Source organism: Oncorhynchus tshawytscha, linkage group LG25 (assembly GCF_018296145.1).
Source record: "Oncorhynchus tshawytscha isolate Ot180627B linkage group LG25, Otsh_v2.0, whole genome shotgun sequence".
Classification (NCBI taxonomy): domain Eukaryota; kingdom Metazoa; phylum Chordata; class Actinopteri; order Salmoniformes; family Salmonidae; genus Oncorhynchus; species Oncorhynchus tshawytscha.
The window spans coordinates 13878008-13903417 of NC_056453.1; the positions used below are offsets into that span (position 1 = coordinate 13878008).

Here is a 25410-nt window from a genome sequence, read left to right on the forward strand (position 1 = left end):
GCCATTTTCACGTCTTGCCATTTTCAAGAAGATTTAAGTCAACACTGAAACTAGGCCACTCAGGAACATTCAATGTCTTCTTGGTAAGCAACTCCAGTCTACTTGGCCTTGTGTTTTAGGTTATTGTCCTACTGAAAGGTGCATTTGTCTCCCAGTTTCTGTTGGAAAGCAGACTGTACGAGGTTATCCTCTAGGATTTTGCCTGTGCTTAGCTCTATTCCGTTTATTTCACTCCCTAGTCCTTGCCAATGACAAGCATACCTATAACATGATGCAACCACCACCAAACTTGAAAATATGAAGAGTGGTACTCAGTGATGTGTTGTGTTGGACTTGCCCCAAACATAATGCCCTGTATTTAGGACGTAAAGTTAATTTCTTTGTCCCATTTTTTGCAGTTTTACTTTAGTGCCTTATTGCAAACAGGATGCAGGTTTTATAATATTTGTATTCTGTACAGGCTTCCTTCTTTTCACTCTGTCATTTAGGTTAGTATAGTCGAGTAACTACAATGTTTTCAGCCATTGAACTCAGTTTTCAGCCATTGAACTCTGTGACTGTTTTAAAGTCACCATTGGCCTTATGGTAAAATCCCTGAGCGGTTTCCTTCCTCTTCGGCAACTGAGTTAGGACGGATGCCTGGATCTTTGTAGTGAATGGGTGTATCGATACACCATCCAAAGTACAATTAATTACTTCAGCATTCTCAAAGGGAAATTCCATGTCTGTTTTTTCCCCCCGTATCTGCAAATAGGTGCCCTTCTTTGCGAGGCATTGGAAAACCTCCCTGGTCTTTGTGGTTAAACCTGTGTTTGAAATGTACTGCTTGACTGAGGGACCTTACAGATAATTGTATGTGTGAGGTACAGAGGTGAGGTAGTCATTCAAAAAATCCCGTTAAACACTATTGCAAAGTCCATGCAACGTATTATGTGTCTTGTTAAGCACATTTTTAATCCATCATTTATTTAGGCTTGATATAACAAAGGGGCTGAATACTAATGGACTCAAGACATTTCAGCTTTTCATTTTTTATTAATCAGATTTTTTTTTCTCGGGAAAACATAATTCCACTTTGACATTATGTGGTACTGTTTGTAGGCCAGGGACACAAAATCTCATTTTAATCTATTTTAAATTCAGGCTGTAACACAAAAACATTTGGAAAAAAGTCAAGGGGTGTGAATACTTTCTGAAGGCACTGTATGTGAAGAGGGAAAAAGCATTTAAAGCACTTGTGTACTGATCCACCATTAGATACAAATGGCAAGGGTTATCGGACCCTGTAACGACAGTCTGGGACACTTTCTATACGGCAACAACAATAAATTAATGTTAAGCCATCCGGTAGGACATACAGCATAGTAGTAAACAGTCTATACAAATCTCTGCTATGTACAAGTCAACAATAATGCCCAATACGTTTACATAGTGCACAAACACACAGCTACACATTTCCGACAGTGTAGGTGATATTCAGCTCCTTCTAACCTTCTTCCGCCAAATCTAGTCTTACAGTACTTGTATTGCTTAATATGCGGTAATAACATCAAAATGGCATGGAATGGAAGAATATAGCTTATTGAGATAGGGATATGGTAGGTATGGTATCCATAGCTTCCTTGTAGTTGTATGTAGACTATATATTGGGGCTGTTGAATTCACTATTCGGGATTTCATATGAAAAGCAGTTTGAATTTCAAAGGGCACTGCACTGAAAGAGGCATGTGGGGAAAGGCACTACCGTAGTTAAAAACAGGAATAAGGGAGGGAGCCATGTAAGACACGAAATCCAGCATAGATAAGGTGGAATATTATGAGCCGTTTGCCAGTGCGCACACCTGTCTTGTAATATCTCTGTTGTGTTGCGTAACAACAGACTACTAGTCATTTCACCTTGTATTATTAGGGACACTTCAATGTGCTGTAGAATTAAAGGGCATGTCTTCACTCTTCAGTCAATTACATTTCGGTACTTTAAAAAAAAAGAATCAATATGTCATGATACACAGGCATGCTCTCAAACCCTTGATGCGTTTTTGACAAATGAAACGCAGACAGTGAAACTGAAGGATAACGTAAGAGAACAGAATGAGATTAGAGGCAATCACGGATTACTGCATGCAGATGATAAGAAGATGTGTGGTCCTTGTCTCTTGTGCCAGGCACATCCATTCATTGTGTAGTCTGTCAATGGGCTGTTAGTGCAGGAGTAGTCCCACGTCTCCCTCCATCAACCAAAGTCTATCCGTGGGCGATATTCTAGTACCATTGGGTAGTCCTGAAAGAGAGAGATGACATTGATCACCCTTGGACAGAACCCATTACAATGGAGACAGTAATCAGAGACTAAGGAATGTAGATGTTCTAGCATTGTAAGAATACAATATATACAGTACACTTACAGGGGAACTTGCTAGTTAGAACACAAAAACAACACAATCTCTACAGATTGTAGCTTCGTAGCTACAGTAAGATGTTCTGCAGTGAGAGAAGAGCACTAATGCAGGTGAGTGCAGAGCGGTGGGAGTGGGATGAGGAGAGAACAAGTCTGATGCCAGAGCAGGTGAAAGTGAAAGACACACTCCACAGACATCACATGCAGCAGCCCTATTTTTAGACAGGCAGGCAGGCAGACAGCAGCGGTAGGCAGGAGACACTTATGTACAATCCCAAAGAGAACGGAAATGAGTCGGCCCACACTGACCCAGTTCCTGGTCATTTGGTCCAGGGGAGGACAGGAATTCATTCTTGGCATCACAGAGCTGTCACATATTCTGCACAGATAGAGAATTCCTAAGAGACCAGTCAGATTATCCCTGTCTGGTACAATCAAAGTGGGACGATCTGGCCCAGATGACAAATTTGGTCATGTAAGATCAGTAACACTGTCATCTGATTTTTTTCTTTTTTTAACATGGATCTCTTCACTGGATATAGTTCTTCTAAGCTAAAAGCGCTTTACTGATTCCTTCCTGGGACTCTGTTCTTGGCATCAGAATGTTCTGCATAAGGCCTGAGGACAAGGTTATTTTAAGCTTGCCAAAGCCTGTATTTAATGCAAGCCTAAATTAGGGATGGATCGACGTTTACAGAATGGTTACCTGGAGGAAAATGGGGGAGGGTCATGCTTTTTCAATTTCAGTCAAGGGGAGGTTTCATTTTATTTTTAATCTAGTCCAGCGGAGGGTCATGTAATTTGTAATTGATGAAATTCCAATATTTCTCAGTGTTTTAGAATTAGTTGCTTATTAGGCTATACAGTACATTTGGAATGTATTCAGACCCCTTGACTTTTTCCACATTTTGTAACGTTACAGCCTTAATCTAAAATTGAATAAATAGTTTTTTCCTAATCAATCTTCACACAATACCCCATAATGACGAGGCAAAAACAAGTTTTTAGAAATGTATATAAAAAAAAAAGTATTCAGAACCTTTACTCAGTACTTTGTTGAAGCACATTTGGCAGGGATTACAGCCTCAAGTCTTCTTGGGTATAACAATACAAGCTTGGCACACCTGTATTTGGGGAGTTTCTCCCATTCTTCTCTGCAGATCCTCTCAAGCTCTATCAGCTATTTTCAGGTCTCTCCAGAGATGGTTGATCGGGTTCAAGTCTGGGCTCTGGCTGGGCCACTCAAGGGCATTCAGAGACTTGCCCCGAAGCCACTCCTGCATTGTTTTGGCTGTGTGCTTAGGTTCATTGTCCATTCATTGGAAGGTGCACCTTCACCCCAGTCTGAGGTCCTGAGCACTCTGGAGCAGGTTTTCATCAAGGATCTCTCTGTACTTTGCTCCATTCATCTTGCCCTCCATCCTGACTAGTCTCCCAGTCCCTTCCGCTGAAAAACATCCCCACAGCATGATACTGCCACCACCACGCTTCACCATAGGGATGATGCCAGGTTTCCTCCAGATGTGACACTTGACATTCAGACCAAAGAGTATAATCTTGGTTTTATCAGACCAGAGAATCTTGTTTCTCATGGTCAGAGAGTTCTTTAGGTGCCTTATAGCCATTCTACCATAAAGGCCTGATTGGTAAAGTGCTACAGAGATGGTTATCTTTCTGGAAGGTTCTCCCACCTCCACAGAGGAACTCTGGAGCTCTGTCAGAGTGACCATCAGGTTCTTGGTCACCTCCCTTACCAAGGCCCTTAACCCCCGATTGCTCAGTTTGGCCGGGCGGCCAGCTCTAGGAAGAGTCTTGGTGGTTCCAAACTTCTTCCATTTAAGAATGATTGAGGCCACTGTGTTCTTCCCCAGATCTGTGCCTCGCCACAATTCTGTCCTGGAGCTCTAAGGACAATCAAGTTGTAGAAACAGGATGATCCATGGAAACAGGATACACCTGAGCTCAATTTTGAGTCTCATAGCAAAGGGCCTAAATAAATAAGGTATTTCCTTTTTACATTTTTAATAGATTTGAAAAAATTTCAAAAAACCTGTTTTCGCTTTGTCATTATGGGGTATTGTTTGTAGATTGATGAGGACATGTTTTTATTGAATAATTTTTGAATAAGGCTGTAACGTGACAAAATGTGGGAAAATGTAAGGGATCTGAAAACTTTCCAAATGCACTGTATATCGATGTGTGCCTGATTCCGCCCCTCATCTCTGATTCTCTGCTGGGCGCACAATATCAATTGTGTCTATAGGCTATTTAGTGATGTCTCAATCAAATTATCCATAGTCTTTAGGCTATAGGCTATGAAGTGCATGCTCTGAGAAGCCCGGAACAAACGTATGTTTCTAAGATAGCTGCTAGTATTGTGTATATAAAACTAGGCTGCATTGCACACTGCAATGGATATTCCAACCCTGCTCTGCTCTTGCTGATCAAACTTTGATAGCTTGCTATTACTATAATTGATTTTTAATTAAAAAATAATGTTTCTTGCCCATTATGTATTTACCAGAGCTCGATTTCAATCAATCAGATTTGAGTAACTTACATTGTGGTGCTGAAACTTGAAGCAGCAGCCGCAGCACAATCTATCGGAAATGGACAGCTCATGGTGCTGAAAGTAGGCAAATTCGAGTAGGCATAATTCATTTCAACCGTCTTCATTTTAATTAGACTTTACTAACAACAAGAGGGCTTTGTGTTGGAGCCTATTTCTTCCTATTTTAGAAATAAGAGGTAGGCCTACCTGTTAGACAGATTAAATTAGCCTATAGGCTGCTATTTCCATAGATTTGTCAGGCAATTCCTCCACCCACTATGCACTCTTTAAATAGCCTCCCTCCATATCAGTGAAGTTAAAACCAATACTCGAATTGAGAGGGTATGCCATAGGCCCACCTTTTATGAAAGAAAATGGCAAAAAGCACAGGCCTACCTTGTTAGCTTAAGATTAATATTATTTTTTTTACAGATCCGATTATATAAAACTATCTATATCAGCCCTTTGGTCCGTGATGCTTTATGGTAGAATCAAGCTTTAAAATACCTGGGAAAACCGTGACTCTGATGCATATAGGGATATCATTGTTTCATTTCTTTGACATTCAGAGGCTGACTTTGCTTGGGAAGTAATCCATTTTTGTCACTAGCAACTGATTAAGCTATTCACGTTCTGTACAATAAAATATGTTTAAACCCAGACGTCTTTTACAGAAACACTTGTGACCTCTCGTTGGGTTAAGCCACGGAAGAAGAGTAGCTTAGCAGTTAAAGCTTACATTTTTTTCTGCATTGGAAGGCCTACTCTGTCTGGGGTGGAAAGGTAGGCCTAACTTTTGAAAGTACCATGCTTAGATTCCTAATTTGCAAACAGGGACAGTTTTGTTACACTGATTTGGCATTGGAGAAATATGATAAGATGATCACATAGGCCTATCTCTCTGTCCATTCTTAGCCGGTAATTTAGTTGATTTGTGTGGTAATAAAAAAAGATTCCGCTAACATGTAAAATTACGGAGAATTGCATGAAATGTTTATTAAAAAAAAGGCAATTTTTTTCTCAGACCTGCAAAACAGATGCTTTACTATAAAAGAGATCTTTCCACCCCTACTCTTGTCCACGGTGGTATGCAATCCCACAACCTTCTGGCCCGCAGCCCTGTGTGCTATCAAAATTCCCATGTTGCCATGTAATGCTTACAAAACTGTTTCTAACTGCATATCTAAGGCTCTGCTATCCACTTTGTTTTAGTTATTCTTTTGGGTAATGGGGAGGGTCACTTTTGATATATTTTTTTTGTTTTTAGGGAGGGTTTAGGTAAGATACATTTTGCTGAAGGGGGGGGGCATCCATTTTCATTTCAAAGAGTTATTATAAATAACATTTCATCTCTTAGCAGAGTATCATTCAAAACAGGGGAATCGATTGAACTATTAAAACTGTACAGTTTACGAGGCCTTAGGTGCGTTGTACTGTGTGTTGAAACCAAACTGGGACAGCAATGGTCTTTGCTGCTGCTAACAGGACGCCTTCATTAGAAGGCCCCTCTATTGAGCCAGTGGTAATGAGCTATGGCTGTGGAAGAGGAGTGTCAGGCAATGAGCCCAGGAACAGGCACCCTGCTAGGGCAGCTGTCAGGGGCCTTCACTGCTTTCCTCACCTGTCTCCCTGGACCAATACAGCTATTCATTGACCTGACCCTGTGTTGCCGGAGCCCCGATCAGCCCATCCAAAAGCGACAATCATCAGCAATGAAATTAGCAGCCAAGGCGCCTGGCCAGCAAAAGTGATTTTGAGGTCAAGCTGAAGTGTGTTAGTTAGCCTAGCATACTGTGCAAAGGACTTGGGGTGCTTGGTTATGTTTATGCATGGTTGACTGAAGGTCCAGATGTAGCAACCACAACGTGCTTTTTTTTTTTGGTGAAGTGAACAAAGTGGGTAAATTCTGAATTCATTGAGGAAGAGAGGTAGAAATACACTATGTGCTGTATGTCAACTGCATTTTACCATGAGCTACCAATACCATACTAGCCTTGCAAATGTCTCCAATGGTGTTTCGAACCATTGTAACACAAGGAACCACCAATTTAACTCACCTTACTTTTGATGTGAACCTATAGTACCAGACACATTTTAAAGGTGGCCTGTAAATCAGCTCTATAAACCGTGCCACTGGTACAGTGTAGGCCGTCATTGTGAATAAGACTTTGTTCTTAACTGACTTGTCTAGTTAAAAAAGGTTTAATTTTTTAAAAATCCTCCTTGCTGTGGCAGATTATACAGTAGAGTGGCTGTGGACTTCAGACGTCTAACCAGCTAATCAGCTTTAAAGCCAAGCAAAGCAGTGACTCACATGGAGACTAGACTCCGGGACCATCATTCAGCAACCACAGTTTATCCCCATGGCTAGAAAGGTACAGGGCTTAGCATCTTTCAAAATGAGGGGAACAGGGGGTTGGGCATTGATATCATTTGGGGCTTTACTTACGGTTTCACCGCGAAGTCTCCACCGCGTCATGTAGATGAACTCCATGGTGTGGTCTTTTCCCATGATCTCCCCGTTGCATAGGACGTCTAGCTGTGAGGGGACACGGAGGCTGGTGACTAAGAGGTAGACGGCGGGACATAGTGAGAGTATATGCTGTTTGAGAGGAAGACTAGAGCTAGACAAATCTTCCTTTCTTATACTGGTCGAACGAACAGAAAAGCTCTGGGGGCCCATGTGCCTGTCATCAATGTCAAAAGGATTTTATTGAATAAATCACTTTTACAGTAACCTTCAAAAAAGTAATTCCTGAACCTTTTTCATTTCCATATGTACTAGGAAGCTAAGTATTTGTTTCTTGGGCTTCAGGAATGTGTCTGAAAAAGTGCCTCAGGCCTTGAAAAAAATGTTTTACTGATTGAAAGTAAGGGGAGATCTGTAAACGAATGGGCGCCACTGCAAGTGCTAGTAGATACCCATGGACTTCCAGTCATTGCGCTAACGCTAGTTATCATTGGCTCGTGAAACAACCTCTAACGTCCTTCATACTGGACAGAGAGACATAAAAAATGGAATCCAGGAGTTCATCTGACACTGGGGAAGAAGTTAAAGGGCCTCATTGCCAAAATCCCAAAGTATCCCTTTAATAAGTTAGAAACAACAATACCATGCACCCACTAGTGGTCAAAAGGTTTTTGGCGCTCCAAAAATAATGTACGGTACTGTATTTTGTGGGGTGGAATTACAGTACCACAGAAATACAGAAATTCTTTCCCGCCCACATTTTCGCACAATGCACCAATATTTACAGTATTTACAAAAATTCTCGAGGCAAGCCAAAGTTCGGAGCCGAAGTCTACGCCCCCTTGTCGATCATTGATCAAGAATATGGATTCTTGCATGTTTGTGTTGTGTGTGTTGTCATTCAACGAGAGATGACTCCTTTTCATGCACATTTTCTCACTTGAGAAATATTGCACTAAACATCTCAGTTAGATGTAAAATTGCGTGACTAAGATCTCCTCGGCAAAAACGTCAAAATTAATGACTGATTTCTGGAGTTATCTTAGAATAATTCGGACATTTTTGAGGAAGTGTATACTGGCTACGGCATCTCAAGATGGACAAACAGTACGATTGCCTCTTTTTCTCGTTTTTCAAGCACAGGTATTTTAAAGGAGTATGCAAGCACACTCGTTCGGCTAGGCGCCAGCCAAACCAAAGCATGCTGAAGCCTTAAGGACAGACTCAGTACAGCAGGGGTCCTGCAAACAAGGCCAGAACTTTTACCCACAACACCAAACACACAGGAGAGACTCTGCGGGAACAGCTACTGTATGTGAGGCCCAAACAAAACTGACATAAAAGGATAAATATTCAATAGCATATATGGCTTAATATCTGTCATACAGTAGATACATACGAAAGGGTATAGAGCACATATACAAAAGCTTCATTTCTTACCTCATAAGAACTTGGAAGCTTTAACTTCAAGCTGAGAAACTTCTTGATTGTTCCGACTGTCACTCGAGTCGAGCAGCGTATAAATTTCTTCATTAAGCCCTAGAGGAGGTTCAGAAGATTACTTTAATGATTCAGGCACATCTCCCTTTTTCTTTTCTTTTTTTACTTATGTGTAGAGCATGCAAATCCAAACAGCCATTTTAAGGTAAAAATAAATCAATAAATCAACGAATGTGTAAATTAGGAATAGTTTGACACCTTTTGTACCTTTTGGTGCAGAGAAACTCCTTCTATATACCTAAAAACAATATATAGGACATTTTCTATGGTCCTATATATAACCTTTATGGAGAATGGTTCTATAAATAACCTTTCTCACTCTCAGTCTTTGTAAAACCATATATGTTTTTTTAAATTCTGGTTTAATAGCCATATTATGTTGCTAAAATTCCATAGCTTTCATTATTGTGTTTACTAACAAGTTGAATCAGGTTGTGCTAGCTCTGGAACAGCTGAGGGTCCCTGAGGAGAGGATTGAGAACGACTGACTTAGTCAACCGTTCTCAATTGACACAAGGCCATATGTGAGTCTTTCACAAGACACCGTCACTGGCCATAGGCATATATAATATATAATAGAATAACACAACAGATTTTATCAACCGGAATGACTCTCACTCACGGTTGCACAAAAAGAGCTCTGCACAAACCACGCCCCAAAAATAATATAACGAGCCACTGCCCCTACATCTTAATTATCACAAAAAGAGGAAATAACCCTTTTTAAAAGTGCAAAGAACCATTGAAGGGTTCCAAGGGTTATTTTGGGTCAGTATGGTTCCACATAGAACCACCACCCTTCCCAAAGAACACTTGAGGAACCCTCATTTTTTTGTATGTAGTATGCCTCAATTTGAAACCATTTGTGAGCCTCTCCTCTCTCCAAATATTCACTGTTCTGCCAACCAATTACGAACAGCAACACCACTGTTGCAACGAGGACCACTATTTTCATGAAAACAACTGCCTAATTAGTGATGGACTGGATTAACACCTGCTGATAGAGGAGCGTGTCTGACTGAATGACCTGCTCTCAATGGCAGCCCAGGAAACAAAGGAAAAACCACAGCGTCATCGTCTCTCTATATTCTACCAAACTCACATTCTGCGGTGTTAAGACAGTTAGAGGGACGTAACGGAGTTAGCTTCGTAACACTGTACCTAACCAAATCAGCCTAAAAGAGGGGGAGGAATGAGGTTAGGGAGACAGGGAAGAGGGTGAACGTGGAGGAAAGAGCAGCAGAGAGGCGCTACAGATAGAGCTCTCCCCCGCGACTTACCCTCACAATGTTCTCTTCCACCAGACTGTTGTTGCGTAGACAATCCAGACAGATGGCTATCTGAGGGTCACTCCTGTGGTAGTCTCCATCTCCACCGTCATCATTCTCGGCATCTAGCCTAGACCTCTTTGATCGGGGGCCATCTTCTATGACAAAGAAATGGATAAGCATGTTATACTTATGTGTGTGAACAAGAGCACGCACTGTGTGGACACAAGTTCAGCTTGCTTTTTCTTGAATTTGTTTAAAACTGTGAAAAGACACTTCACAATAAGCATGGGTTTGATTGATCCTGATGTCTTTCGCTTTTCACTTCGAAATGCAAAATCATAAGGTAAGACCTTTGGGACAAATTGTCTATCATCACATTGTCATGGAGATGGAATTTAAGTCTGGCGGACTGAATCCATCCACCTTTAGTCGTCCTGTGGTTTCCATCTGATTTATTCCCCACCTGTATTATACCTCATCAACAGGCTAATCTTGTCGATGCCTTGTAGAGTGTGCTGTCCCTCCTCCTCTTGTTCCTTCTCTCCCTCTCAGCCTCATATGACTCACAGCCACCTACAGTCGTGCACCACTGCAACAATAGAACCTAAGTCGTACTGTAACTCCTTCTCTCTCTTTGTCGCCTTGCTGATCCGTCTCCCACATAGAGCCTCTTTACCTTTCACCTCAATAACCAATCACAGCCCACCTCTGCACACCCAAGCCCAAGGTTCATTCTGGTCCCCCCTGAGGGTCTTGGTCTTCATGGATACTAAATACAGATCTTTTACCTTCTCCGTTCTCCTTCGACTTTCGACTCCTCCAGAACTCAATCTCCTGCTGTTGTTCCTCTAGTCAATAAGCAAAAACAGAGAAGATATGTATACACAGGGCAGGGCTTTATGATAAAAACAATTACAAGGAGAATATGTGCTCCTAAGTTTAAAAATATATGAGCGCACAAAGAAATTTAGGAGCACAACGAAAAATATTTGGGGTATTAAAGAGGCAATCTGCTGCTGAACGATAACAAAGCTGTCCTCGTCACTGTTTCAGTAAAAGGTTGAGGGATGGGGCTGGAGCAATGACTGTACATATAAATGGACAAAACCGTTGATCACGTGACACCATTCATTCCTATTTGAAGAATCAGTAGCGCATTGAAGCCAATTAAGTTGGTTAAGATGGAGTCTCATGGAGACATAACATGCGCAGTTTGAACTAGTCCAGGAAGTGACGTTGTAGGCTAGCTCAGTTCTGCCCCCTCTCAGGATACTTCTTCTATGTGCGATTTTTAAATAATCGGTTCAAGGACATACTGTACATCTGGTGTATTAGAAGCAATTATTGGTACCATGATTGTCTTCAAAAATATATATATATTTACATGAAGATTGACCACGAAAATTGCCATCTTTTCCATTCACCATAATGGGGATCCTGTTTTCTGCTAACAATGCCTGCAATACCACGGTTGGACTTGATCTACCGTGGCTTCAACGAGAAGGAGCAGTCGTTGTCCCCTGGGATGGAGAAATGTAACAACCCTCAAAGCTTATATTTTGGCTTCTGATGGGGTACAACAGTTGAACTAAGCTCATGTGGCATTTAGAAGTTATACTCTTTAAGAATCAATGGATTTATATCATTCGTTTATGAGTCCAAATATGGATGTACTAACTGCAGATTGCCCCTTTAATGATACGAATTGCCAGCAATTACAAAATACAGGGTTTAGGAGAACCAGAACAATAGATTTTTAAGATTTTTAATTGAGATATAGCCTACTTTGGGCCTATATGAATCCTAGCTACGTTTGAAGCTCATCTCCTGAAAAAGCTCTCCTTTTTACTTTCTTTCTGTGCCACCACGTGTTTGCGTACTGCTGAGGCTGCGGGACAGCAAAGAAATCATTACAATAATTATTACCTGGGCAATTTATTTTCTAGGGGCACTAGTGCTCCCAAATAAAAATTCCAGGTAGCACAGCAAAGTATTTATATGCCCCCAAAATGGTAGCACTGTAGAGTCCTGCAGGGCAGGAGTTATATCATTCAAGTCGAATGGAAAACAGCTTGAGTAACTCTTAGGCCTACTATCAAAGGCAAGATTTATATCTGATGTTGGTGGATACTAAAATGACTTCACTCACTTTCTCTCAGCCCAGGCACGAGTTTGAAAATGATTTCCTCTAAAGTGTTGTCCAACCTGGCGATAGAATGAGACGTCAAGGAAGAATAAAAGTAAGTACACTTACACACACACACACACACAACCACAAACCCACACACACATTCCCAGACATTGCATCTGTGGGCTGGGTAGCTGGGTGGCTGAGCACTGGGTGAGGTCTTCAGCTGAGACCTTGGCTCCAGAATGGTGTCCAGCTGTTGCCTGGATCTCACCGCAGCCAAGCTCAAGTTCACTCTATCCTCCCCCAGCCCAGCCCAGCCCACACCAGCCTTACAATCTCACAAGTCAAGTAGACAACTGAAGAAAAACTGCCAAAATCCGGCTAGGGCCAGTTCAGAAGCGCAAAGGCCAGCATGTTTATACTTTACTGATGGTTTTGATATATTCATCTATTCAGTAGTATACATTACGATCCTGTGATTCTCAAAAGGAAAACATAAATGCAGATAAGATTCTGTCAAAGATGTCAAATTAGGTGTATTACCTTAACATCTCTAGAGGGTTGGTTTCGTGGACTTGAATGCCACATTTGGGGCAGTCGTTGCTGTCTTCAAAGTGTTGGACGATGCAGCTTTTACAAACTGTTGACAGAATAAAAGGAGATTGAGACAAAGACAAGTTGACCATCTCAAAATGCGGACCTAAAGTAAATATGGATTTTTTTTATCACATCATTCCGGTGTTAAATAAATGCCACGATGACGGCATATTCTCTTTCCTTATCCCTTTCGCTCAGGTAATCTCCACAATAAAATGATTCTCAATTGAAAGTAAAGTTTAAAACCCAAAAAGGAATAGCACTCTTAACATCTCATCTCTACAGTTTCAACTGGATAAACAGCAGAGTGTCTGTTGAGCCTTGAAACATGACTAAAAACTCGGGCTTGCAGTTGAAATTCAAACTGCGGACCAGGCAGGGAGATAAGGAAATAGTGGGTATAGCCTGGCCAGTTCTATCACACACATCGATCACACAGCCAAGGTCAGCTGCAGCCAATACCACAGAGCGCACACACACGTGCATGTACACAGACTGTATGTGCAATAAGGCACACGGACACACGTACACCATCTATGAGGTGGTACACGATGTACGGTCTGATCGTTCTTTTAAGAACACAAACCGATTCCATACAATACTGACCTGAGGATTAAGCCGACGTCCCACAACGGGATGTCGTCAAATCGTCAGATAAAGATACAGATCAACAATATCTGCGGAAATACAGGGCACAGTCTCCCCTCTAGCAATTGCCAGTGTCAACACGACGCATACTCTATGTACACTATACTCTATGTGCACTATGCACCGACCTTATAGCCTACATAACAATACTCGCAAACGTACAGTAGTGAGCTGCTGTCATACTCAAGCAACCATGACTGCCAAGGGAAACGATATGTCAGGACAACAGCTTACATGTTCTTTCAATAGCCAGCACCACCTAACTGCGCATGACACATATGAGACAGACCTCACTGTGCACAGTAGTGTGTAATAGTGGCAGATGTTCTCTTCAGACGTTTCCTATATGCATACATGCAATTGCATGTAATTCACATGTAATTGCATTCTGAATACTGTACTTTATACAGAGACTTGGAACCACGGGCCACTTTAATAATGGAACACTAGTGACTTTGATCATGTTTAAATCATGTTTACATGCTGCTTTACTCAAGAAATCCTGTACAGTTGAAGTCGGCTGTTTACATACACTTAGGTTGGAGTCTTTAAAACGTGTTTTTCAACCACTCCACATATTTCTTGTTAACAAACTATATTTTTGGCAAGTCGGTTAGGACATCTACTGTGTGCATGACACATGTAATTTTTTCCAACAATTGTTTACAGACATATTATTTCACTTATAATTCACTGTATCACAATTTCAGTGGGTCAGAAGTTAACATACACTAAGTTGTCTGTGCCTTTAAACTGCTTGGGAAATTCCAGAAAATTATGTAATGGCTTTAGAAGCTTCTGATAGGCTAATTGACATCATTTGAGTCAATTGGAGGTGTACCTGTGGATGTATTTCAAGCCGTCATATGGCTCAGGCAGGAGGCGCGTTCTGTCTCCTAAAGATGAACGTACTTTGGTGCGAAAAGTGCAAATCAATCCCAGAACAGCAAAGGACCTTGTGACGATGCTGGAGGAAACAGGTGCGAAAGTATCTATATCCACATAACCTGAAAGGCCGCTCAGCAAGGAAGAAGCCACTGCTCCAAAACCACCATAAAAAAAGCCAGACTACGGTTTGCAACTGTACATGGGGACAAATACTGTACTTTTTGGAGAAATGTCCTCTGGTCTGATGAAACAAAAATAGAACGGTTTGGCCATAATGACCATTGTTATGTTTGGAGGAAAAAGGGGGAGGCTTGCATGCCAAAGAACCCTATCCCAACCGTGAAGCATGGCGGTGGCAGCATCATGTTGTGGGGGTGCTTTGCTGCAGGAGGGACTGGTGCACTTCACAAAATATATGGCATCATGAAGCAGGAAAATTATGTGGATATATTGAAGCAACATCTCAAGACATCAGTCGGTTAAAGTTAAAGTTTGGTCGCAAATGGGTCTTCCAAAATGTGGAAAAATAGCTTAAGGACAACAAAGTCAAGGTATTTGAGTGGCCATCACAAAGCCCTGATCTCAATCCTATAGGAAATATGTGGGCAGAACTGAAAAAGCATGTGCGAGCAAGGAGGCCTACAAACCTGACTCAGTTACACCAGCTGTCAGGAGGAATGGGCCAAAATTCACCCAACTTATTGTGGGAAGCTTGTGGAAGGCTACCCGAAACGTTTGACCCAGGATAAACAATTTAAAGGCAATGCTACCAAATACTAATTGAGTGTATGTAAACTTCTGACCCACTGGGAATGTGATGAAAGAAATAAAAGCTGAAATAAATCAATCTCTTCTATTATTCTGACATTCACATTCTTAAAATAAACTGGTGATCCTAACTGACAAAAGACAGGGATTCTTTACTCTGATTAAATGTCAGGAATTGTTTAAAACTGAGTTTAAATGTATTTGGCTAAGGTGTATGTAAACTTCCAACTTCAACTGTATGTACTGTATTCTATTCTGCTGTATTTTAGTCAATGCCACTCCGACATTGCTCAATCTAATATTTATATATTTCTTAATTCCATTATTTTACTTTTAGATTTGTGTGGATTGTTGTAAATCGTTTTTAGATACTACTGCACTGTTAGATACTACTGCAATGTTGGAGCTAGGAACACAAGCATTTCGCCACACCCGCAATGACATCTGCTCAATGTGTGTATGTGACCGATACAATTTGATTTGATTTATAGTAGATGTTACAACAAAAACAGTCTAGACTAATGTCAAATACATATTTTGCTGGAGATCTCTGAAATTCACTGGCGTGCACACTGAAAGAGATCATGCAACAGCAAAAACGTACTGTACTAGGCAGCAGCTGATATTTTTCATTATTGAGATTATGGCTAGGGGTCAATACAACTTATATGACTGTAAAGAAGTGACTTTGCCCTCAAACAAACAAATGCATTGGACACAAACAGCTTATCCTGTGTGGAGGATATTTGTTGTCATGGTGACTGAACCCACAGATGACTGTGTTTTACCCTGATCACTTGAGATGTGTCATTCATGGGAGCGAGATCTGCCGTTCTCCTCCAATAAAACACTCAGTTCAGATGGAGAGGGCAGAAATGAGAGAAGGATGCCATGTAATATGATCTGTAAATCATGCAGGATATGACATCAATGAGATCAACAGAGGGCTTTTTAAAAATTCATTGCTGTGACTGTGCAAGGCTGTGGCATAAAACAACAAATAGGACAGCCAATTGATTCTGTGAGCTCTGAATTCCAGCTACTCTAGCACTTTTTAGTGGTGCAATAGATACCGTAAAGATTTCGTTTTTTAAGTCACACTACACCCCAAAAAAATCCTTAGGATATTTCTGCATAAAATCCTTGTTAGATATCATTTCTAGTAAGGGAAGTTAGGTATAATGCATATATATTAGGCAGAACTAAATAGAAATCATACAAATATGCATAGTGAAAATGTGTTGTTTTTCTGGTATAGCCAGCTCCCATTTCCCACAGGCCTACATTACATGATGTCACATTACATGGTGTCATTATGAATGAGGCACCTGAGAGAGAGAGAGAGAGAGAGAGAGAGAGAGAGAGAGAGAGAGAGATTGAGTGAATGAGGGAGAGAGAGAGATTGAGTGAGAGTGAGTGAGAGTGAGAAAGTGAGAGAGAGCGAAAGAGAGAACAAGGGGGAGGGGGGGCTTACAGGTGTGCAGGCACTCAGTCACCGTAGTGGGCTTGATCAGGTATCCTTTACATACGTAGCATGTGATAAAGTGGTTGAAATCCTTGACCAGGTGCTTTCTCGGCGAGGTCATCTTGGACCAGAGCAGGAGTGTTGATGGATGGGAGTGCTGTGTATTTGGGGGAAAGGAATGATGGCAGATGGGGGCTGGAGGTCAGAGTTCACAGGATTTTCTGAAATGCTCCACACTTCTGGGTTTTCCCCTTCAGTCGCTTCATCTTAAATCAGGCTTCCCCTCCAGGGAGATATCAAGTGTGCTGCATTTTCATCTCTGTGGTGCTGTGGGTGTCTGTGAATGAAAGTAGAAAACAGCGTTGTTTGGGTATTTCCCAGGTTACGTGCTTGATATTTGAAAATGTGTGACCACAAATTCAAATGCAAATTGCAAAGTTGTATTATTTCATGAAATAGAATACATTTGACCAAAACAAATATCATGGATAAGCTACAGGCAGTGCTTGACTTGGACAGGAGCTGACCGGAGCTAAGTACCGGCACCTCAAATGTTCTACTGCTTGAGCTCATGTTCCTCTTATAGAATATTATCTCAAAAGTCTTGTGGAGCTCCTGCACCTAAATATGAACAGTACCGACACCTATTTCATTACAAGTCAAGGCTACAGGTGCATGTAACGTTTCACCTTTATGCCCCGCCCCCTTTATGCTTTTTTAAAATCGAAAGCAACTTCAGTTCCTTCCAAAGATTGTTATGACATAAGTGTATAACCCCTTCATTGGCACAGTAATAGAATTGAAATAGTATTTTCAAATCCAAAGTTTGGAGAAAGGCTACTTCGGTTCGCCAACTCAAGCGGAACGACACAGAAAATCGAGATCTCTGCTTTCGCTATTAGCTAGCTATGGTCATTATGCTGTTGCATGATCCCAGAGTTCAATACCAGGTAAACCTATGACTAGTATATTCTGAGAAGAAATGTCATATGATATAATTGTCACAAATTTGATTGCTGAAAAATCCTCAATTGGCAGTAAGGATATCGAGGATGGTCCCCTTTACAGTGACAAAATTGGTGCTTATGTCCCTCATCATCACCAGGAAACCATACGCGTCATTCTGTCAACCACGGTATTGCGCGAATTACATTATGGTGAGTTTATCATACCCTGAAAAACTGATTTAAGATTGAGCCTAACTGTGGGGACCGTACAAAGATAATTCAATCACTAAGATAATAAATAAACTAGCGCCACGGCACACATTTGACCAAAAAGCACATGTCTAGAACTTGATAGCCCGTATGACACATGATCGCATTCCCAACCCACCCCAAACTTTACTATCACAGCACCTACGGAAAAAAGATACGCACAAGCATCGTTTTCTCGGCTTCTGAGTAGCGAGTAGTAAACGCATCTCTTACATTCCAGTTCAAGGCTCCATGGTCGAGATGGTGTGATCTTATCCGACAATTCTATCTATATACGCTGTATGATGTGGGCGCCGATGTTACATTAATGTAGGCTAGCACTGAATACGGAACTGGTTTCAGAATAGATGATAGGAAAGGAGCGGAGGAGGATCCAGCGCTTGTTTACGCATTGCTGCTTTATTCATTCCACGGCAGATACCCTCTGATTGGACACAAACTAGGGCGCAGCCTTCAATTACCAACTACTCTAGTCCAGTAACGCGTAGTCTATATAATATGATAAACACAAGGCTCCTGAAACCTGTTCATCAACCCGAGCAGAGGCATGGTATTGATTGATGGACTTGTGGGCCTATAGATCTGAAGTAGCCTGGGCTACCTAGCCTATAAACATTAAAACAGTATTCACCAACATATAAAACAGATTTAGCCTACATATCCACTTGTCTTCATAGCTTCATATAGTGTTAGTGTTGATAAGTAGCCTGATATGGACATGTTATTACATCGTTTTAGTCCACTAGATATAAAATAGGACTGGCCAGTATCCAGTTATTCAACATATGTCAAAATAAAAACATTTAAAAACATATAATTTGCTATATTTCAGGAGTAACTCTTATTCCTAGTGAATTCATTTTTGTAGGTATCAATAAATAAGTTGATATGTGTCAGCCACCTTTCAGCCCTTTATGAAAATAAGAATTTGTTCTTAACTGACTTGACTAGTTAAAGAAAGCTAAAATATATGTATATATTTTTTAAATGTCTTAATTGAAAGGACATGCCCGCCATTCTGTCTAGGGGTGTGTTAGGCTACATGTGGGCGGATCATGCCTTCATAAGGAACCCAAAACAACTGCTGAGGTTGGAAACAGAGATATAATTACTCGCTAGCAGCTGTGCTAAGGGCACATTTCATATACTAGAACTCACATTTCTTTATCCCTTTAACCTTATTCTCAACCATCTGATAGTGCATGTTTTGACGATGGACTTAGAAGTGGATATGAAAAAAAATCTTCACTTGAACTTGGTCAACTCCCCCAGCCTTCCTGCATCAATTAACATCATGTGTATCCTTTTGGGTTGCTGCAGTTCAGTGCTGTGGCACTCTTAACTTTGCCCACTCAGTGGGCTGTAAGAAAACTCACAATCAGTCACCAAAGATATGGGATAAAATGCAGGAATGCAGTTGGTGAGGTATTAACATGACACCATTCCTGTTAGTAGAGACCTTGGAAGAGTAGGAATATGAAAATAAATAGCTAAAATGTAAACAGATGAAAAAGCTAGAATTTTGGAAAGATGTGCTCCAACCAGGTGAGGAAAAAAATATAGTGGACTAAGAATAGGGTAAAACATTTTTTTTAAATTAAATCAAATTATTTTGATTGAATTGTTGACAACCCATTTTATCAGGCAACATACATTGGTTAAACCGCATTTCATGAACCATAGGCTCAATTAATCAATATTCAAACTTAAGGTTGCCTATAATAGTAAGACAAACTGCACTGTCATATATTATCTCAGAATGTAGTCTGAACATGTAGTAGGACAAATGGTGGTTGAACCTGGATCATTTGAAATGTAAGAAAACCATTTTGAGGGACCTTGCACTATACACCACCTGAAAATGCATTAATTTCTATTTAATTTAATATTACCATTCATTTGTTAACATTTGACATTAGTCCTCATTTAACAATGCTAGCCTGTAAAAGCCATTGAAGCAGACCTAAAGTAATTTTTCTAATATTGTTGAGATAAGTGAAATGCTATAAATTATACAACAGGTGGTTTGGAATTCCCATTGTTATAGCCTATCCTACCAATATTATACTAGACAACCTAGGCCTACATATGGCCAGTACATTAACAGAAAGTGCCATTGTTTACATCGTTAACTTGCAATGCCCTACTACTACTAGGCCTCTACTTTCACAGATCCACTGCCCAGCCATGCAATTTATAAACTTGTTATCGGAAAAGTTTCTGGTCTGAATCCCCGAGCCGACTAGGTGAAAAATCTGTCGATGTGCCCTTGAGCACTTAACCCTATTTGCTCCTGTAAGTCACTCTGGATAAGAGTGTCTGCTAAATGACTAACATTTTAATGTGTAGGGTGTTTATGGAAAGCCACTGGGGCACTGCGGGTGTGTAAGGCAATGGCGGTCGGTGCCATTTAAGATGGATGATTCTTTTTTTTCATGAGCTTGGCCTTATTTCTATTACAGCATATTGGATGACTGGCATTCATATTCACCCAGTTCAATGTAACAGAGATAGGTTTAAGCTACTACATGATACTCAAATATTCCCTATACCCATCATGAGGTTGCTACAACCTAGCCTATGATCAGAGGTTTACAACATAGGTGCACACAGGTCGAAGAGAAAGATTTGAGGTGACAGACAGCGACACTTTCCATATCGCCTTGCACACTCTTGCATGCATCTAGCTGATCTAGAGTGTAATCTTTAGTCCAACAGTTGCAAACAATAATTTATTGGAGAAATTCAGGCATGTTTATCCCGGTTCATTCAATTTGCTTCCGTTTTTCAACAAAATCTGTGAAATAAATACAGCCCTGATCACACGTAAACACAGTTCATTTTCATAGCAGCCTCATTGTATTCCTTCTCGCATTTATGCGCTCTCCTCCTCTCACCTTTTCCCTTCGCTTGTGGACTTCAATGCAAAACACATTAGCTGTATATGACCAGGTCGAAACAACCTTTCCAAGCCAAACCATATCATAACTGCTACACACAGCCTACATCGTTGTCACCATATTACCTAAAGTAACATCATAGTCAACATAGCTAATATAACTAACTTGTTAGTAAACCCGCTACAATCATGCAGTAACGTTACAGTGTACATTCAATAAGCAGTTTAGCACTTACATCGGTGAGCCCAAGTGGCAATACCTTTGTAAAACCAAAAGCTTACCTTGACTTGGAAGAGTTCCAGTGTTGTGTTGGATAGTCATCGCCAGCTAGCTAACAAATCATCCCTCTGTTTGAGCAGGGTGGTTGAGTAGGCTAAACTAGCTAGCTGCATTTGCTAGCTAAGTAAGTGAAATTGAAAGTGAAAATAATTATGAAATCTCTCTCTCTGTCACTCTCTTGTTTCTCTTTTCTTTTGGAAGAAATTAATTTGTTCAAAACTGTTCAACTATTGTTTTTCTCTCTCTTTGAGTCAATTACTCACCACATGTTATACACTGCAGTGCTAGCTAGCTATAGCTTATCAAAGAAAATCAAAGTTTAATTATCACGTGCGCCGCATACAACAGGTGTAGACCTTACAGTGAAATGCTTACTTACAGGCTCTAACCAATGGTGCGGGGGAAAATGTATGTGTGTGTGTGTGTGTGTGTGTGTGTGTGTGTGTGTGTGTGTGTGTGTGTGTGTGTGTGTGTGTGTGTGTGTGTGTGTGTGTGTGTGTGTGTGTGTGTGTGTGTGTGTGTGTGTGTATAGGTAAGTAAAGAAATAAAACAATAGTAGAATAACATTTGACAAAATAGTAGCAAGGCTATACACAGACATCTGTTAGTCAGGCTTATTGTGGTAGTATGTACATGAATGTATAGTTAAAGTGACTATGCATATAAGATAAACAGAGAGTAGCAGCAGCGTAAAAGAGGGGTTGGGGACCCCTCTTTTAGGGCCTTCCTCTGACACCACCTGGTGTAGAGGTCCTGGATGGCAGTCAGCTTTGCCCCAGTGATGTACTGGGCCGTACGCACTACCGTCTGAAGTGGAGGCCGAGCAATTGCCGTATCAGGCAGTGATGCAACCGGACAGGATGCTCTCGATGTTCCAGCTGTAGAACATTTTGAGGATCTCAGGACCCATGCCAAATCTTTTTAGTTTCCTGAGGGGGAATAGGCTTTGTCATGCCCTCTTCACAACTGTCTTGGTGTGCTTGAACCATGTTAGTTTGTTAGTGATGTGGACCCCAAGGAACTTGAAGCTTTCAACCTGCTCCACTACAGCCCCATCGATGAGAATGGGGACATGCTCGGTCCTCCTTTTCCTGTAGTCCACAATCATCTCCTTTGTCTTGATTACGTTGAGGGAGAGGTTGTTGTCCTGGCACCACAAGGTCAGGTCTCTGACCTCCTCCCTATTGGCTGTCTCATCGTTGTCAGTGATCAGGCCTACCACCTACAGATTTAGTTTTAAAATCTTCTTTTTTTTTTCATGAGTCCTCGTGATAGTCTGAGAGGAGGAAAGATGTGCAAGGAGGTAGAACTTGACCCCTGACCAGCACATCATTCAGTAGCACTGGTCTCTGACCTTCGACTTTTTATGTCCACTGTTTTATTTATGGTTCTATTGTACTATACAACACTACTGATCCAAAAGTATGCCAACCATGCCAGAGATAGGATTGCCACTTCACCTAAATTTGAATGAACATTACCTCATGATAAATGTCTGGACAATGTGGGACTTTTCATTTCTGAAAACCCAGATGAAAAGCTTTTTCAATGGAGATTCTCTATTTGAAGTGCTTGTTAGTCCACGTCGAGTAGGCTTCATCTAGGTCTAAGAAACAAGGCCTGTACATTCTAAATACCATTATCACTACGATGTACCTGTTTAGGCTGGAAGACAGAGCACGGTTATCTTTTATTTAAAAACAACGAAACCTTTAGAATGATTCAATTCCCTAAAGAGGGGAAGATTTTACAGCTGCACAATTTTTTTACTATAAATTATTTTTGCTGCAGTCTCAGAGCAAGAGATCTAACTGACCTGTATAAATAAAGGTTGAATAAAGAAAATTAGCTTTTTTTTGTTTGTTTACAGCTTAGTTACCTTTTTGTCATCGTGAGAGGCTGGATCGGGGTTTTTGTTTCTGTTCGGCTGCTTGCTCGTATTCTATTCATGCTGTGGCTCATGAATTTTACAACTTGAAAATATGTTATTCACTTGTATGTTGTCCTGAAACTGTATCTCAGTCCTTGTGTACATAGATGTTCTGTCGTCCTTTTATGTTGATAGCTCACTCCCGCCCTGTTCATTTCTTCAGCTACCTTCAGATTCAATTCCTCAAAGATATGTTTCTTCAAGTCCTTTTTTTGCTGTAACAAAAACAGTATGTCACTGCGTTTAAAAAGTGAATAAAATAATACAAAAATTTAAAAAGATTGAAGGTAGTGTGAGAAATGCTAAAAATAGAACAACATGCCTCATAAAATGTTATCCTATGATACCACGGTATACCACGGTATGAACTAAGCTGAGGATGGAGTTAAGCAGGAGTGACGTATATCACGGTTGTTCTAGCGTTAGAGATACAGCGATGAGGGAGGGATGTGATTGGGTGGAGGTAGCAGACAAGTTGTAAAGCAGTGTTTTAAAGAGGGCCAACCTCCCCGCAGGAGTAAGATATTGACCTGAGCACAAGAGATCCAACCCCCCGACCTGTCAATATTGGGATGAACTGAGAAAATACAATCAGGTAGAGACCCTGGTATGGACGACTAGAGGCCATGGATCCGGCCACTGCAGACAATGTAAATATACTGTATTCATATATCCTCATATATGCTGTTGAATAATAACGACGTGCAATGTTGGTTTTGATACAATGATAAATTATGTAAAGGTGCTCAACAGTAGCCATGCAGGGTTTGGTATACACACGCATTTGGCCACTTATTAAGAATATCTACTGTATTCCAACTGTAATCAAAGATTGATACTGATAATATCCGTGGTACTCTTTGAAAGCATGTTGAACTTTAACCTTTTGGATGTTTTAATACATGCTTTTCAGTGTTTTGTTGGTCTTTGTTTTTTTCTAGCTTGGTGAAATATTATGATAAAAGCGGCAATCAGGCTGGTTCCACCAGGCTAGTTTTTTTCATCATCCTGTGTGCAATTAAACTACAAAATAGTGCAGATATTTCTTAAGTTCCATTTGTTTTGAAATAATGTGCTTTGTGAAACAAGCAGGAGTTTGAAAAAAATATATATTTCCACTCTCTGAACATTTATGGAATGGATTTTTTATTTATTAATTGAAACCATTATCATGATTATTATAATAGTAATCCAATTGGTTCGTCTTCTACAGTATATTACATTTTGTTGCATTGTGAAGTATGGTATGTTTAATGCTCAGAGAGCAATTGAGGTGCAACCATGGATGCTGTGTAAACACGTGTAGTTAAACAATGCTCTCATAACAAGATAGACTACTCAACAGCCACTTTTTTTCTCTCATCGTTTTCACTATGATTGATTACGATTCACTACGATTTTTAGAATAAAAAATGTTTCCAATCATGGAATCTCACTTCTGTGAAAAGTGAAATCATTATACGCCTACTGCACCAAGTTTAAGGAAATCAAATGTACTGTATTTTTGGGAGCAGGCAAATAAAAATGGAAAAAAGTGATAAAGATCTGTCTGTCTTTCTAAATGAATGTGATACGTAAGTGGAATGGTATGGCCTTTCCAGACATCGTCAAGGTCCTAATAAAGTAAGCTCTTCGATGTCAGGGCGAGAGACAACATATCAATATAGGTGTAATGGTTACATCTTAATGTCCTGTGTCATTGAAATATTACTCAAGACATGCCCGAACACTGCGCCACCCACATTGCTAAATATAGCATTTATGGTGTTATCTACCAATTGGACATGGAAATAAGGTGATTTGTCCTTTGTAACTATAAAAAAAATCTGCTGTTTCATTTGTTCATTTTGAGCTCTACAGCTTAGTGTGTACTCTTTAAAAAAAACAACAGCTGTCAAACATGTGAATCGTTAGGAAGATTATTTATCACCGGCTCCATTAAAAATAGTGTCAGATAGTAATGGTTTTATTGCCCAATGTAAGCAATGCAGAGACAGAAGCCGAAGAAGATGAAAACAAGGCAGAAAATGCAATCAGTCAGTACCCCAACTGAGGAACAAACAACCACTTATATCAGATGGTACATCATTTGTCACGGGTAGTAGAATACAGAACACAAGTCAATGATTTGTATAAATAGACATTTGGATGCTGTAAGCCTACTAAGTCATCTCTTCCTGTCCTGTCTGTGTCGCAGTTGAGGAATGTAGTTAGGTTCTATGCGGCAGAGGCTACAGGGCCCGGGGCCAGCTGTCGGTGAGAAGTGTAGGAGAGAGGAGTGGAGGGCCATTACATGGCTGGAGCCTTTGGTCATCGTGCATGGCGGCATGGAGTCATAGAGTTAGTGCCACTCAGATTTCACCTACTGACTGACTGGAGGCGATGGCAGCCAAATGC

The 25410-nt window shown here is 40.6% G+C and overlaps 1 protein-coding gene across 5 annotated transcripts; it reads right to left on the reverse strand.

Annotated features, from left to right (window-relative positions):
• Window positions 1–1646: 1646 nt before the first annotated feature.
• Window positions 1647–18309, reverse strand: pcgf5b (polycomb group ring finger 5b). Of its 5 annotated transcripts, XR_006079915.1 has the most exons (10): window positions 18118–18309; window positions 16697–17024; window positions 12865–12961; window positions 12340–12395; window positions 10979–11038; window positions 10200–10345; window positions 8860–8958; window positions 7399–7488; window positions 2708–2777; window positions 1647–2281 (listed from the first exon to the last, which is right to left on the reverse strand). XR_006079915.1 is itself a non-coding variant. In XM_024387716.2 (9 exons), the coding sequence occupies exons 2-9, from the start codon at window positions 16806–16808 to the stop codon at window positions 2234–2236; spliced, it is 705 nt and encodes a 234-aa protein (XP_024243484.1). In that variant the 5' UTR covers window positions 16809–17024; window positions 18118–18304; the 3' UTR covers window positions 1647–2233. The 5 variants fall into 5 exon arrangements, 4 of the variants coding, with proteins under 4 accessions (XP_024243484.1, XP_024243480.1, XP_024243482.1 ...); XM_024387716.2 differs by lacking the exon at window positions 2708–2777 and having other exon boundaries at window positions 10200–10342; window positions 18118–18304; XM_024387712.2 differs by lacking the exon at window positions 2708–2777 and having other exon boundaries at window positions 18118–18298.
• Between the last annotated feature and the right edge of the window lie 7101 nt (window positions 18310–25410).

Coding starts and splice junctions, on each gene's coding strand:
- pcgf5b (XM_024387712.2), bottom strand. CDS start 16,808: ATGACCTCGCCGAGAAAGCACCTGGTCAAGGATTTCAACCACTTTATC. Junction 12,962..16,696: donor GACTGAGTGCCTGCACACCT/GTAAGCCCCCCC, acceptor TTCTGTCAACAG/TTTGTAAAAGCTGCATCGTC. Junction 2,282..7,398: donor GGAGACTTCGCGGTGAAACC/GTAAGTAAAGCC, acceptor TCTCTCTTTCAG/GACTACCCAATGGTACTAGA.